We start from the raw sequence: 11,462 nt of genomic DNA on the forward strand, positions 1-11,462 counted from the left end.
TAGAACCAGGACTGAATTTGTCCCCAGATTATCAAGAACTCAATTCAAAGGGAGAAGAAACACTGGCAAAATAATTATAACTTTCTTATGATAAAAAAAATCAAAGTAACACCAGAGGCAGAACAGCTATTTGTAGTCTTAAATCAGAGAAAAATCTCATCTATAGGAATGAATGAAAGGAAACTGTGATGTAACCATACAATTAACATGGAGAGTAGTTCATTGGCCCATTTCTTAAAAGATTAGGGGTTAAGGGTGGGTGTTAATATTATTTAATGATTAGATTTGAGGAATGAATTTATGATTTGGCTTCATGAGAACGCATACATAGGAATCTTTGAAATTCCATTCAAAGCATGAACATGTGTACTTTTTTTTATAGAAAACATATTTGTTCTCATTTAATTCCCTAAACAATTCATGTGTCGAAAGAGGTCAAGAATCACCATTAGAAAAACACTATGTGAGCTGGGAGTGGTGGCACATGCCTACAATCCAAGGTTTTGGAGGTTGAGGCAAGAAAAGTGCAAGTTCAAGCCCAGTCTGGGCAAGTTAGTAACATAGTCTGACCCTATTTTAAAATTTTTAAAAAGGGCTGTAGCTCACAGTGAAGACCCTGTTTCAATGCTCAGTATCCAGAAATACAAACACATGAAAAAAAAAAAAACAAGGGTTAGAGAGATAGCTCAGCCAGCAGCATAAGTGCTTGCCTGGCAAGTTCAAGGTCCTGAGTTGGAGTCCCAGTACCAAAAAACAAGCAAACTCCAAAACAAACAAACAAAAACCCCACAAAAATAAAAAGCAAAAAGTACACAGATTTCTCTAATTTCTCAAATGTGCTTGGGGCCCATCTCTGAAGAGGCAATGCAGGAAGTAGGGAAGAAGTCAGATTGCTATTTCCCTAAATGATTCTTGAAGGGAGTCAGGGTTTGGAACCACTGATCTCGGATCACAGCAGGGCACTGGGTAACAACAGATGATACTGTCAGGTTACCTACAGGATGCCAGCCCATGTCTACCTGAGGGACTCCTGAATAGATGAGTGCACGGAAAATTTGTAAAGCTGTTTCCTGTAAAAGTGATGTTTGTGGCCAGTACAGAGTATAAATAGGTATCAGGCTGCACCACTGCCCAGCCTCAAGCATGAGCAGGCTCTACAAGCTGGAGGCAGGAATGAAGTTGAGTCTAAAGCACACACTTGCTCAACCTCCCCTTCCCCATGCTGTGCTGAGACTGATGTGCTCTTCCCCATGCTGTGCTGAGACTGATGTGCTGATGGGATTTTTCCCTAGAAGTGTCTGAGCTACAAACAGACAAAGCTTTTGGTATTCATGGATTAAATGAAAAACCAAAGGCTGATTCCAAAGAGACCATGTGAAAGAACACACTGGCTTCAATGGCCTCATTCACACCACTTTGGCCTTAGCTATTCCCACTGCGTTCCCACTCACCCTCTGTTAGTTAAATAGCGAGCAGCAGGGCTGTTTCTTGCAATATTTCCAGCTGGAGAGATGTGATCAGTTGTTACTGAATCTCCCAAATTTAATAACACATAGGCATCCACTATAGATTTGGGGCTCTGGAGGTCCAAAGTCTAGCAAAGAACATAAGCAGTCAGTTTTCTGGTCCACAGACTGAAAGTATAACATAGCTCTACATCAACACACAGGAAGTTCTAGTTTTCTAGTTTTTATCAAGGATGCTTCTTTAAAAAGGCAAGATACTCCAAATATTTCTATCTCAATTCTGAAGAGCAGGTGAAGTATTAGCAGCATTATTCAGGAGTGCGGCTGCACACCACATCCTTTCTACACCCTTTCAGAACTCCTCAGATGCCCAAGACAAGTGGAATCCTCCTCCTCTCACCACAGTGACTATGAGAGAAGGCAGGTCCTGGGCTTATTCTCCTGGGAACCAGAATGTGTGCTGCGCAATGTCCAGGTGACAGCTGCTCACCAGGGTGCCTTGGCACTGTCACACTGAAACACTGGACTGAGGAGCTGTCACCGCAGCCAAACACCCAGTTACCTGCAATGCTCCCGGGCACAGTGATTTTGACTGTGCACAGGTTTTATTCCAAAGTGCAGTAAAACCAAGGACATAGGTAATAAAGTCCATCTTACAAAGAACCTGCTTTGTTGAAAAATAAAAAGTCATACCAGATTTTCAAAGAATGGTGGTGATTTAATGTATGTAGATTTGGGATTCCACAGATACAGCTTATCTGATGGGGCTTGTAAGGCATTCCAGCTTTCATTCACAGTCTTAAAAAAAAAAAAAAAAAAAAAAAAAAAAAAAAGATCTAATCACATTCCATTTCTGGGAAAATTTAGATATGTAAACAGAAAACACAAGCTGTACAATAAAAGCCATTTTATTCTTTATAGACACAGAAGAGTCTTTTTTTTTTTTTTTCCTTTCTTTTCTTGTTTTTTGCAGGGAGACAGGGTCTCACTGTGTAATGTAAGCTGGCCTAGAACTCGCCACGTAGCCCAGAATGGCTTCAAACTTTCAGTAATCCTCATGCCTCAGCCTCCCTTGTGGCATGTAATACCAAATCCAGCACTTTTATCCTAATTTAATGTCATAAACTAATTTAGAAGTACATAAAGTCTGGATGGCCAGCAGAATGGTAGGAATAACCCTGTCTCCTGGAACTGCATTTATGACTTCATTCCAATACTAGTTATAGACACTTGACCTTCTAAGGTTCTGACCCTCTGACTTGCTGGCCCTGAAGAAACCCAGCTGCCCAGTACTGAGCTTTAAGGCAACATAGGTAGAAGGTGCTGAGGGAGGTCTGCAGCTAATGTAGAAGAACCAAGGAGAACGTCAGCCCAGCAGCCACACTAGTGAGGCTACATGTGTTCTCCTCCACAAATGACAGCCCCTTGACACCTGGTCAGAGCCTTGTGCAGGTCAGGGCACAGTGATGCTGCACCTTGCTTCCTGACCCAAACAAACGACATAATATTTTGGCTAAGTTTTGAGGGGTTAATATGCTATACAGCAATTGCTACTGAAAATACATACTTAAAAGTAACTTATGAAATAGTAATCCAGACTGGACCAACAGGGTATTTACTCTGAATATTTTGGGATACAGACTTCCAGGGGACTGGCCAGCAAAAGACTGCTGTGATGTGTTAATTGGTTTGTATTTTCTTCACAGAGCCATTAACTTGGCCTTTAGAGAACTGCATTTAAATCCCAAGGCAGCCAAAGTCCTCAACAGCATTCCTGATGATGGAGAATGCAGTGCCTGATAGCTGCGCAGTTCCTTCACACCTGCCCGAGGCCACACTGCCTTCAGGGACACAACAGCCCCATCAGAGACTCAGACAGCAGGGACAAGAGCAGCATCTCAGAGTGATGCTGAGCTCCACACATTTTCTCCTATTTATAAAATACACAGAAAGTTTCTATTTCAGTAGTCTGCTCCTTTCTACTGAGTGGTTTAATTTTTGTTAAGTACCTAAACAATGCATTGAGAGGTGCATGCAAGCAATTCCACTTCAGTGACATAACACAGTGACCATCAAGGTCTTCACCACAGCTTATACATATTACAGGGTATATGAAACAGGAGTGGAGCTATGGATAGATGAAGCTGGAGCTTTCTTGAGGCTGTCATACACTTGTCTAAATCTGGGTGGGAACTTCTGGGGAGTATAGGCTGGCAAAAATGTGAGGCATGGAAGAAAAATTGTTGAGAAAAACTTCCCTAGTTATCTGAAGAAAGCAATGTTACTTTCTACTGTTCATACTCCTGTTAGCCAAGGTGTACAATGGGATAAGGGACAGAAAGGCTTTCTCTTACATGCTTGGGTGTGGGGAGGGCAGCAAGGGCTCTTACCTCTATCTTCTGATAGACCTCCTTAAACATCCCAGGGATGACATACTGCTGCTCCACAGCCTGGATCTCATCTCGAGTTGGCCAAATATCTTTTAGAAATACTTGTTGTCCCTTTGCATTTACCCCTGAAGGAGACACATTTATTGAGAAAAATATTCATACAACTCCCCATTTTCACTATTGCATATAGTCAGGTCTCTTTCTTCTCAGTGCTCACATTCTTTCTACAAGAATGGGGAACCCTGAGCCACTGCCCCAGGGAAAACATGTTAGGTTTCCAAGAGCTTCTGGTCACACTTTCATCCACTGATCAACACAAACCTTGTTTTATGTGTTCTTTGTTTAAAGACAGCACATGTAATATACACTTGGCTTTCCATATCTGTGGGTTCTGCATATGCTGGTTGAAACAGAGGATCAAAAATATTCAGGAAATGGGGGCTGATGATAGCTCAGCAGACTAAAGTGCCTGCTTAGGCACACTTAGGCAAGCAGAGGGACCATGGTTTGATGCCTGGCACCACATGTTGTGCCAGCCCCACCCCCAGGGCAGGCTGAGCCAGCCACAGAGTCTGGGCCTAGTGGTACAGGCCTGTAATCCCAGCCCTGGGGAGGTTGAAAACAGGAGAATCACTATGAGGCCCAAGCTACACAGTGAGACCTTGTAACAGCCAAATACATTAAAAAAAAAAAAAAAAAAAAAAAAAAGATAACAGGAAAAAAGCTGCATCTACACTGAACATGTCCAGACATTTTTTTTTCATTATTATTCCCTAAATAATTAACAAGTATACAGTTATTTACATGGTACTAGGTATTATAAGTAAGCTGGAGATGATTTGTATAGATTATACATCAGTCCTTTGCCACTGTATACAAGTTACTTGGACATCTATGGATTTGGTAGTATCCTCCGGGGGCCCTGAAACCAACTCCCCAGAGATATTGGGCCTCATTCACAACACGTGCCCGAGTGACACCTGTTTGAACACAAGGCATATCACATAGTACCTATGTGCTTATAATTCAGCTGCAGCCAGAATCACAGAAAAAATTAACTTCACGAACCAGGCAACGCTGTAATAAAGATCAATTATATCTCTGAAGTTAGGATTTCCTAAAAGTAAATCTAAGGGACAGTTTCCAGATGGTCTAATCTGTTTGTAATAGATTGAGGATAGTGTGTCAAGCAAGAAGCCCAGAAGAAAGGATATCAAGTGTCACTCTCCTAAAGTCTAAGAAGCCAAAATATCTGGAAAGTGTCCTAACAATGTCTATGTTAAAACAATGCCTATCACGAGAGTACAGTGGGTGTGGAGAAGGGAAGAACATAAGAAACCAGAAAAGCAAATCTCTACTCCTTTCAGTATTTACTTCCCTAATCTCAGTAGATTGTTTTCACTTCTGTTATATCTTAGCTGTGTATTGGGAAACATTTAAAAGTCTCCTCTGTCTTAACTCTGGAAGTGCTAGACTTCTTTTTTTTTTATTAGCAAAAGCAGCAGCTTTCTTCCAGTAATATTTCTAAATTCACTAGAGAAAAGATCAAAGTGACACAAATGAAATCTTACCTAATGGCTCTTTTTCAAAGTCGATCCTGATGGTCCCCGCGATGGCATAGGCTATTACTAAGGGAGGAGATGCTAAATAGTTGGCCCGAGTGTTGGGGTGGACGCGACCTTCAAAGTTCCTATTTCCAGAAAGCACTCCAACGGCTACTAGGTCTCCCTGCATAAGACGCAAGAATCACCTTGTCACGGGCAAAAATGATTGCCCAGATTTCTCACCATAGATGAACTATAATAGTTTTCAGATCGTTCAATGTAGTTCTTTTGCCTTTCACTTGGGGCTTTCTTAAGAACACGTGTGGAAGGACTAGGAGTTGGTAGCTAATGGAAGCCATAGCAGTGTACACAGCATCAACAGTATTGAGGGGGGTACCAAATTTTTACAACAAAATCAAGCCAGCATATATAGTTTAGATTAATTTATGTGGAGACTTGTTTGACTCTGAATCTTCTGTAGTCAAACTAGGCATGTAGTGGGCATAGAACTGTGTGGCAAGTATATACTAAGTGTTTTATATTAATCATTCTAACTCTTACAATTGTATAGAACAGATATGACTATCAGCTCTCAGTTGTAATTGTACAAACTGAGGCACAGACATGCTAATTAAGATGTCCAAGGTTACACAACTAGTAGTTTTAGTTTAAAGACCATACTCTTAACACATTCTTTTCCTTGGACTACCTTGAAATAATCAGCATTTTTGTCACATCAAACAAAAAGACACATTAGCTCAATACCTACAGGCCCTCTGCAATTACCTGAATGATGGCTTCTACTATGGGTTCAGGTAAGGGCCCACTGTTGCCAATGCAGGTCATACAGCCATAGCCCACCACGTCAAACCTAGGTGTCAAAATAAAGCACAAGAAAGAGAGCCACTTCCAGTGAGCCCTCTGCTCACTTTCTGTAGACACAGGTCACAAAGAAATAGTGGAGAGGAATATGTTCAAGACAGTGCTATTTCTATAAAGCTTTTTCTCTGAAGAGCATTTAGATAAAATATATTTAAGAAGAAAATTAGCAGTTTTTCTTAAAACAAGGAATCAAATGATTTAGAACCTTTAAAAGATGAAGGACCGCGGAGAATGCTCAGCAGTCTAAGAGATGCAAGGACCTGAATTTGATTCCCTGTATCATATGATGTGTCAGCCCTGCCCAGGGACCACCAAGCCAGTCACCGAGACCTGGCATGGTGGCCCACACCTGTAATCTCAGCACTGGGGAGGCTGAAACAGGAGGATCACTACTAGTCCGAGCTGCATAGTGAGACCCTAGTACAAAATACATTAAAAAAAAAAAAGTTGAAATCAGAGGTGTCAGGACTTGCCAGATAGCTCACTGGACCAAAGCACCTGCTTAGGCAGGTGCAGGGACCAGAGTTTGATCCCCTGCCTGCCGTGCCAGCTCCACCCCCAGGGCAAGCTCAGACAGATTGAGACTAGGCATGGTGGCGTGCACCTGTAATTCCAGTGCTTGGCAGGCTGAAAACAGGAGGATCACTACGAGTCCAAATTGTGTAGTGAGACCCTGTAGAGCCTGTACTAAATTTAAAAAAAAAAAAAAAAAATCAGAGACGTCATTTAATGTCTCCATTCACTACTATTAACTTTATAATCCCAAGGACTTGTGAATTTTGAGACATGCCATCCAAACTAGGAATAACATGGAAGGTGAAGAAACTGTGTTTGGCAACTAATAACTAATCTGTCTCAAAAAATCAAATGTTTGATCCCCGGGCTACATTAGTGCAGGTGAGAAAGGGAACCCCTCCTCCTGGAGGTTGTGGCATCACATCAGAACCCAGAGCTTAGAAAGCCTGAACAACACAACCAGCAAAAGTGCATGCTGTGAAAGAAAACCCTCCCTTACCCAAGCTGAGACAGGTAAGGCATGACTCCGCTTTCTCGTAGGTAGTAGGTGACCACACCGCTTCCAGGAGACAGGCTGGTTTTGATGTAAGGCTTCACATTCAGGCCTGCATCCACAGCTTTCTTTGCTAACAATCCTGCGAAATGGTAAACACAGACAGTGTGGGTAACTGCCAGCTCAAAGTGGCAAGAACATTCAGGAAACATTCAGCTTGATTTCTACTTATGTCTTGCTACTGTCTGACAAGGCTCCCTTCCTGATGGCGTTTTTTTCAACAGAAATCAAAAGTGCACTGGCCTATAGTTACTTATATTTATGCAACAGGGTCAGAAGTAATCACGAAAAGGAAGAGAGCTGTGCTTCCTTTTCATTTGTTTTTTAAAGAGATAAACCCTGATTTCACCCAGAAATATGCTACAAACTCAATTTTTAATTTCTGGAAGAAAGGTAAATTGATCTTTTTAATTTTCTAATTTTTTGATTTGGATGAAAATTACAATTGGGTGGAAAATACACAAATTGTGCACTGATTGGTGAGAAATACAGTCATCAGAAAAGTAAAAATCTATACTATAGCTATTCCTCAAGTGGAAGATCAAGAACCCCCTGAGCCTCTGGACTCTGGGCAAATGCGCAGTCTATTCTATTACTGGAAAATTAGCTGCCCTGACATACGAAGTGTCACAGAGACTGGACAGAAATGAGGAGGAGGGGAGAGGGTGTAAAAGGACAGAGTGCTACAGAAGCTGCTGATAGACAGGTCTGAAAAAAAATGGCGTACTCCAGACAAGTGAGCAAAGGTGGAAAGTGATGAATTCCACAGAAAACTCTTCCTTTTTCCCATAAAGAAGGAACTGTTGCTACTGGACTGTGGAATGATGGAAATTCTTGAGGATGACTAAACATTTGGAAATGAAAGAGATATTGTAAGAGAAGAACCCTGCATGTAATATTAACTATTTAGCCACAGCTGCACAACAGGTTAGGTATACTACATTTTATCAATCAGTGCCCGAGGGCCTAATTTAGATGCACCTGCCAGTGTACCATGACAGCACTAACTCTCCCCCATCAGGGCTTCCACAGGGGAACAAAGTCTGTAACAAAAGTTTCTTTTTTTTTTTTCTTTCACCCAAAGGATAACACAATTCTAAGCTTTTCCAGAAACAGCTTCTTTTTTTGTCCTAATTTTAAGAAGGCAGATTACATACTTGAATTTTTAAAAAATGTTTTGGATGGTCCAGGGAGATAGCTCAGTAGAATAAGCACTTGCCTGGCAAGCACAAGGTCCTGAGTTCAATCCCTGGTTCCACCAAAAAAAAAAAAAAAAATGTTTTAGATGGTATTTGTATAGATATTTCAGCCAGTAGATGGACTCAAATGTACTTACCAGCTCCTAACATCACTGATGGATTACTGGTGTTTGTGCAGCTAGTAATGGCAGCGATAACCACAGAACCATGAGCAAGGGTAAATTCACTATTATTGTAGATAAACACTTTATGGTCACTATGATGTTCTGGAGCAATTTGGAATCCTTTAAATCCTTGCTGTACAAAGAAAAAAAGCATATAATCAAAATTTCTCATTTTGGAAGAAGAAAGAATACCCTAGTAACTAACTGATTTTGTGTGTATGTGCATGCTTTGTTTTTATACTGGGAAATACAGTCCAGGGTTACTCCACTGAGTGATAATCTTAATTTTTTTTTTCTTTTGTGAAAGGGTCACAAAAAAAGATAAATTATGTTATCCATGCTGGCCTTTGACTTGTGATCCTCCTGCCTCAGTTTACCAAGTGGCTGGGATTACAAGCATGCACCACCATACCTAACAATAATTTTAAAAGTCAATTATTAAAAACACAAATGTCTCTGCTAATAATTCCAAAATGCTACAGAAAAACTAAACTTCCTTATTTCTTCTAAAGATTTATTACAAAAGGCAACCATAATTCTTGAATCTTATTCTGAACTGAATTTAGTAATTGTCATTTTTTTCTCTTCTCAAAAATGAAAATACAAAAACTGTAAATTTAAAGTTGGTCTCTATAGAACTCCATGACATTGTACAATAACAATATTGTATACTCCTAGATCCAGACTAAAGCTTCTGCTTCTAATCTCTTGGAATTTTAGAGAAAGATGCCATTTTGACCAGATTCAACTAATCATGACCAGTAATAAAAAGTACAGATGAAGATCTGCTGTAAGGCTGGTATCCCATCAGTAGGATCCACCACTGTCCTACTCATTTAGGAAATGTTCACTGAAAAATCTGTGTGCAAGACATTATGTTCAGAACCATGTGGGTACCAAAATGATTCCAATACAAATCCTCCACTCTAGAGTCCAGTAAGGGAAATCACACATGCAACAATGAAGAAGCGGGCTGGTGAGATGGCTCAGTGGTCTAAAGCACCTACTTAGAACAAGCTAAGCTAAACAAAGCACAGGGACCGCGGTTCAATCCCCCAGCACCACATGCCAACCAGCCCCGCCCCCTGGTGGGCTGAGCTGGCCACACACACACACACACACACACACACACAAATAAAATAAAATGTTAAAAAAAAATTTAAAAAAAAATGAAGAAGCAACAACATAAATTAAAGACTATGGAGTCTTGCCAAACGTTTCTGACTTAGCGCCATAAAGTTCAAGTTAGGTAAAGGCAGGTTGCTGTTCTGGGATACTGAGGCCAGAAGGCCACTATCTGAGCGGAGGCTTATGACACTGAAGAAACGAGACCCAACAGATGGAGAACAGACATGCAGGCAGCGGGTGGCAGGAACAAAGTACAAAGACCTGAACAGCCTGGGCGAGCAGAGTGGACAACACGGTGCATCATGTGACAAGCAAGCACATGCCCTGAGGAAGCTGCTTGGGCCACTGTTAACAGTCACTGGGATTTTAAAATAGAGAAGAAAACTCAGCAGCACCAGACTTGAGAACAATTCACTACTGACTGAGGCAGAAGCCTAGGTGTTGGAATAGGCAGAGCTGGGAGACCCCTACCTTGGCTGCGAGGCAGCTCTCGAAGTCCTTTTTCATGTCAGACACAGCAACTTTGTCTTGAGGCCTTTTGGGTCCACTGCAGCACGGGACTACTGTCTTCAAATCTAATTCCACAACCTGTTCACCCAAGTGAAAAGGCACTATAGAAATAATTCACATTATACTTACCAAGAAGAAACCCAATCCATACTCAAGAATTTAAAACATTACAAAAAAATAAGCAAATAAACAAAACTACTGAACAAGGAAATCAATGTTCATTCTCACACTTAGGCATTTAATTCCTACAGATCAAAATGGCACCTAACTAGGATGGAATAGGCAGATGTTCTGTGTTTTTCACTCATCCACCCTTGTAAAGCAGATCATGCATGCATTTTATTTCATCAATTAGGCTGAGGCAGGTTACATAAGTGATTTGGAAGGCATTACCAATGGCAGGGAAAGGATGTTAGTCTGACTACTTCTTTCCCTCAATGAAATGTGAAACAAAACAAGGGTCCCTGGCTGGGGATTTAGCTCAGGAGCATAGTGCCCGCCTAGCAAGCTCCAAGTCCTGAGTTCAATTCCTGGTACCAAAAAAACATTAACAAACAAAAAAAAGACAAGGGTCCCTCCAACCTGGGCTGTCTGGAAAAAGAGACTTAGTTTGTATCCCCAGAAATACCTCTGCCTCTTAGTAGGAGTACAGCATGGATGGACTAGCCTTTAAATAGCTCTAGTTCCTTTAATCAAGTCTCTCAAATGTCTTTCATGTAGAAGTCATGCATCAATAATTCAAAAGGGGAGCACACTCAATTTACAATAATTAGACCAGCAGGAACATAGTAAGTTATGCTGTTGTATTTATAATTTGTTATCCTTTTCATTTTTCAGCCTTTAGTACCCTGTCCTCCTGCAATAAACTGCTAGTGACTGATTTCCCACAAGTGGACCGCCCAAGAAAAAGCAGAGAAATCTAAAACTGCAGCCTCGGGGCTGGTGAGATGGCTCAGTGGTCTGGAGCACCTACTTGGAACAAGCTAAGCTAAGCAAAACACAGGGACCGCGGTTCAATCCCCCAGCACCACATGCCAACCAGCCCGCCCCCTGGTGGGCTGAGCTGGCCATACACAAAATAAATAAATAAATATTTTTAAAAAAAAGTTA

At 41.2% G+C, this 11,462-nt stretch overlaps 1 protein-coding gene across 1 annotated transcript in view; it reads right to left on the reverse strand.

Annotated features, from left to right (window-relative positions):
- Aco1 (aconitase 1) overlaps positions 1-11,462 on the reverse strand; it is a 32,234-nt gene that overhangs the window by 8,704 nt on the left and 12,068 nt on the right. The window contains exons 8-15 of the mRNA XM_004632019.2: positions 10,314-10,437; positions 8,688-8,847; positions 7,298-7,433; positions 6,187-6,271; positions 5,428-5,584; positions 3,857-3,981; positions 2,160-2,264; positions 1,452-1,594 (exon numbers count right to left, since the gene is read on the reverse strand). Coding sequence (XP_004632076.1) covers positions 1,452-1,594; positions 2,160-2,264; positions 3,857-3,981; positions 5,428-5,584; positions 6,187-6,271; positions 7,298-7,433; positions 8,688-8,847; positions 10,314-10,437 — 1,035 coding nt within the window. The remainder of the gene's footprint in view (positions 1-1,451; positions 1,595-2,159; positions 2,265-3,856; positions 3,982-5,427; positions 5,585-6,186; positions 6,272-7,297; positions 7,434-8,687; positions 8,848-10,313; positions 10,438-11,462) is intronic.

Source organism: Octodon degus, unplaced genomic scaffold (assembly GCF_000260255.1).
Source record: "Octodon degus isolate 3935 unplaced genomic scaffold, OctDeg1.0 scaffold00045, whole genome shotgun sequence".
Taxonomy (NCBI): domain Eukaryota; kingdom Metazoa; phylum Chordata; class Mammalia; order Rodentia; family Octodontidae; genus Octodon; species Octodon degus.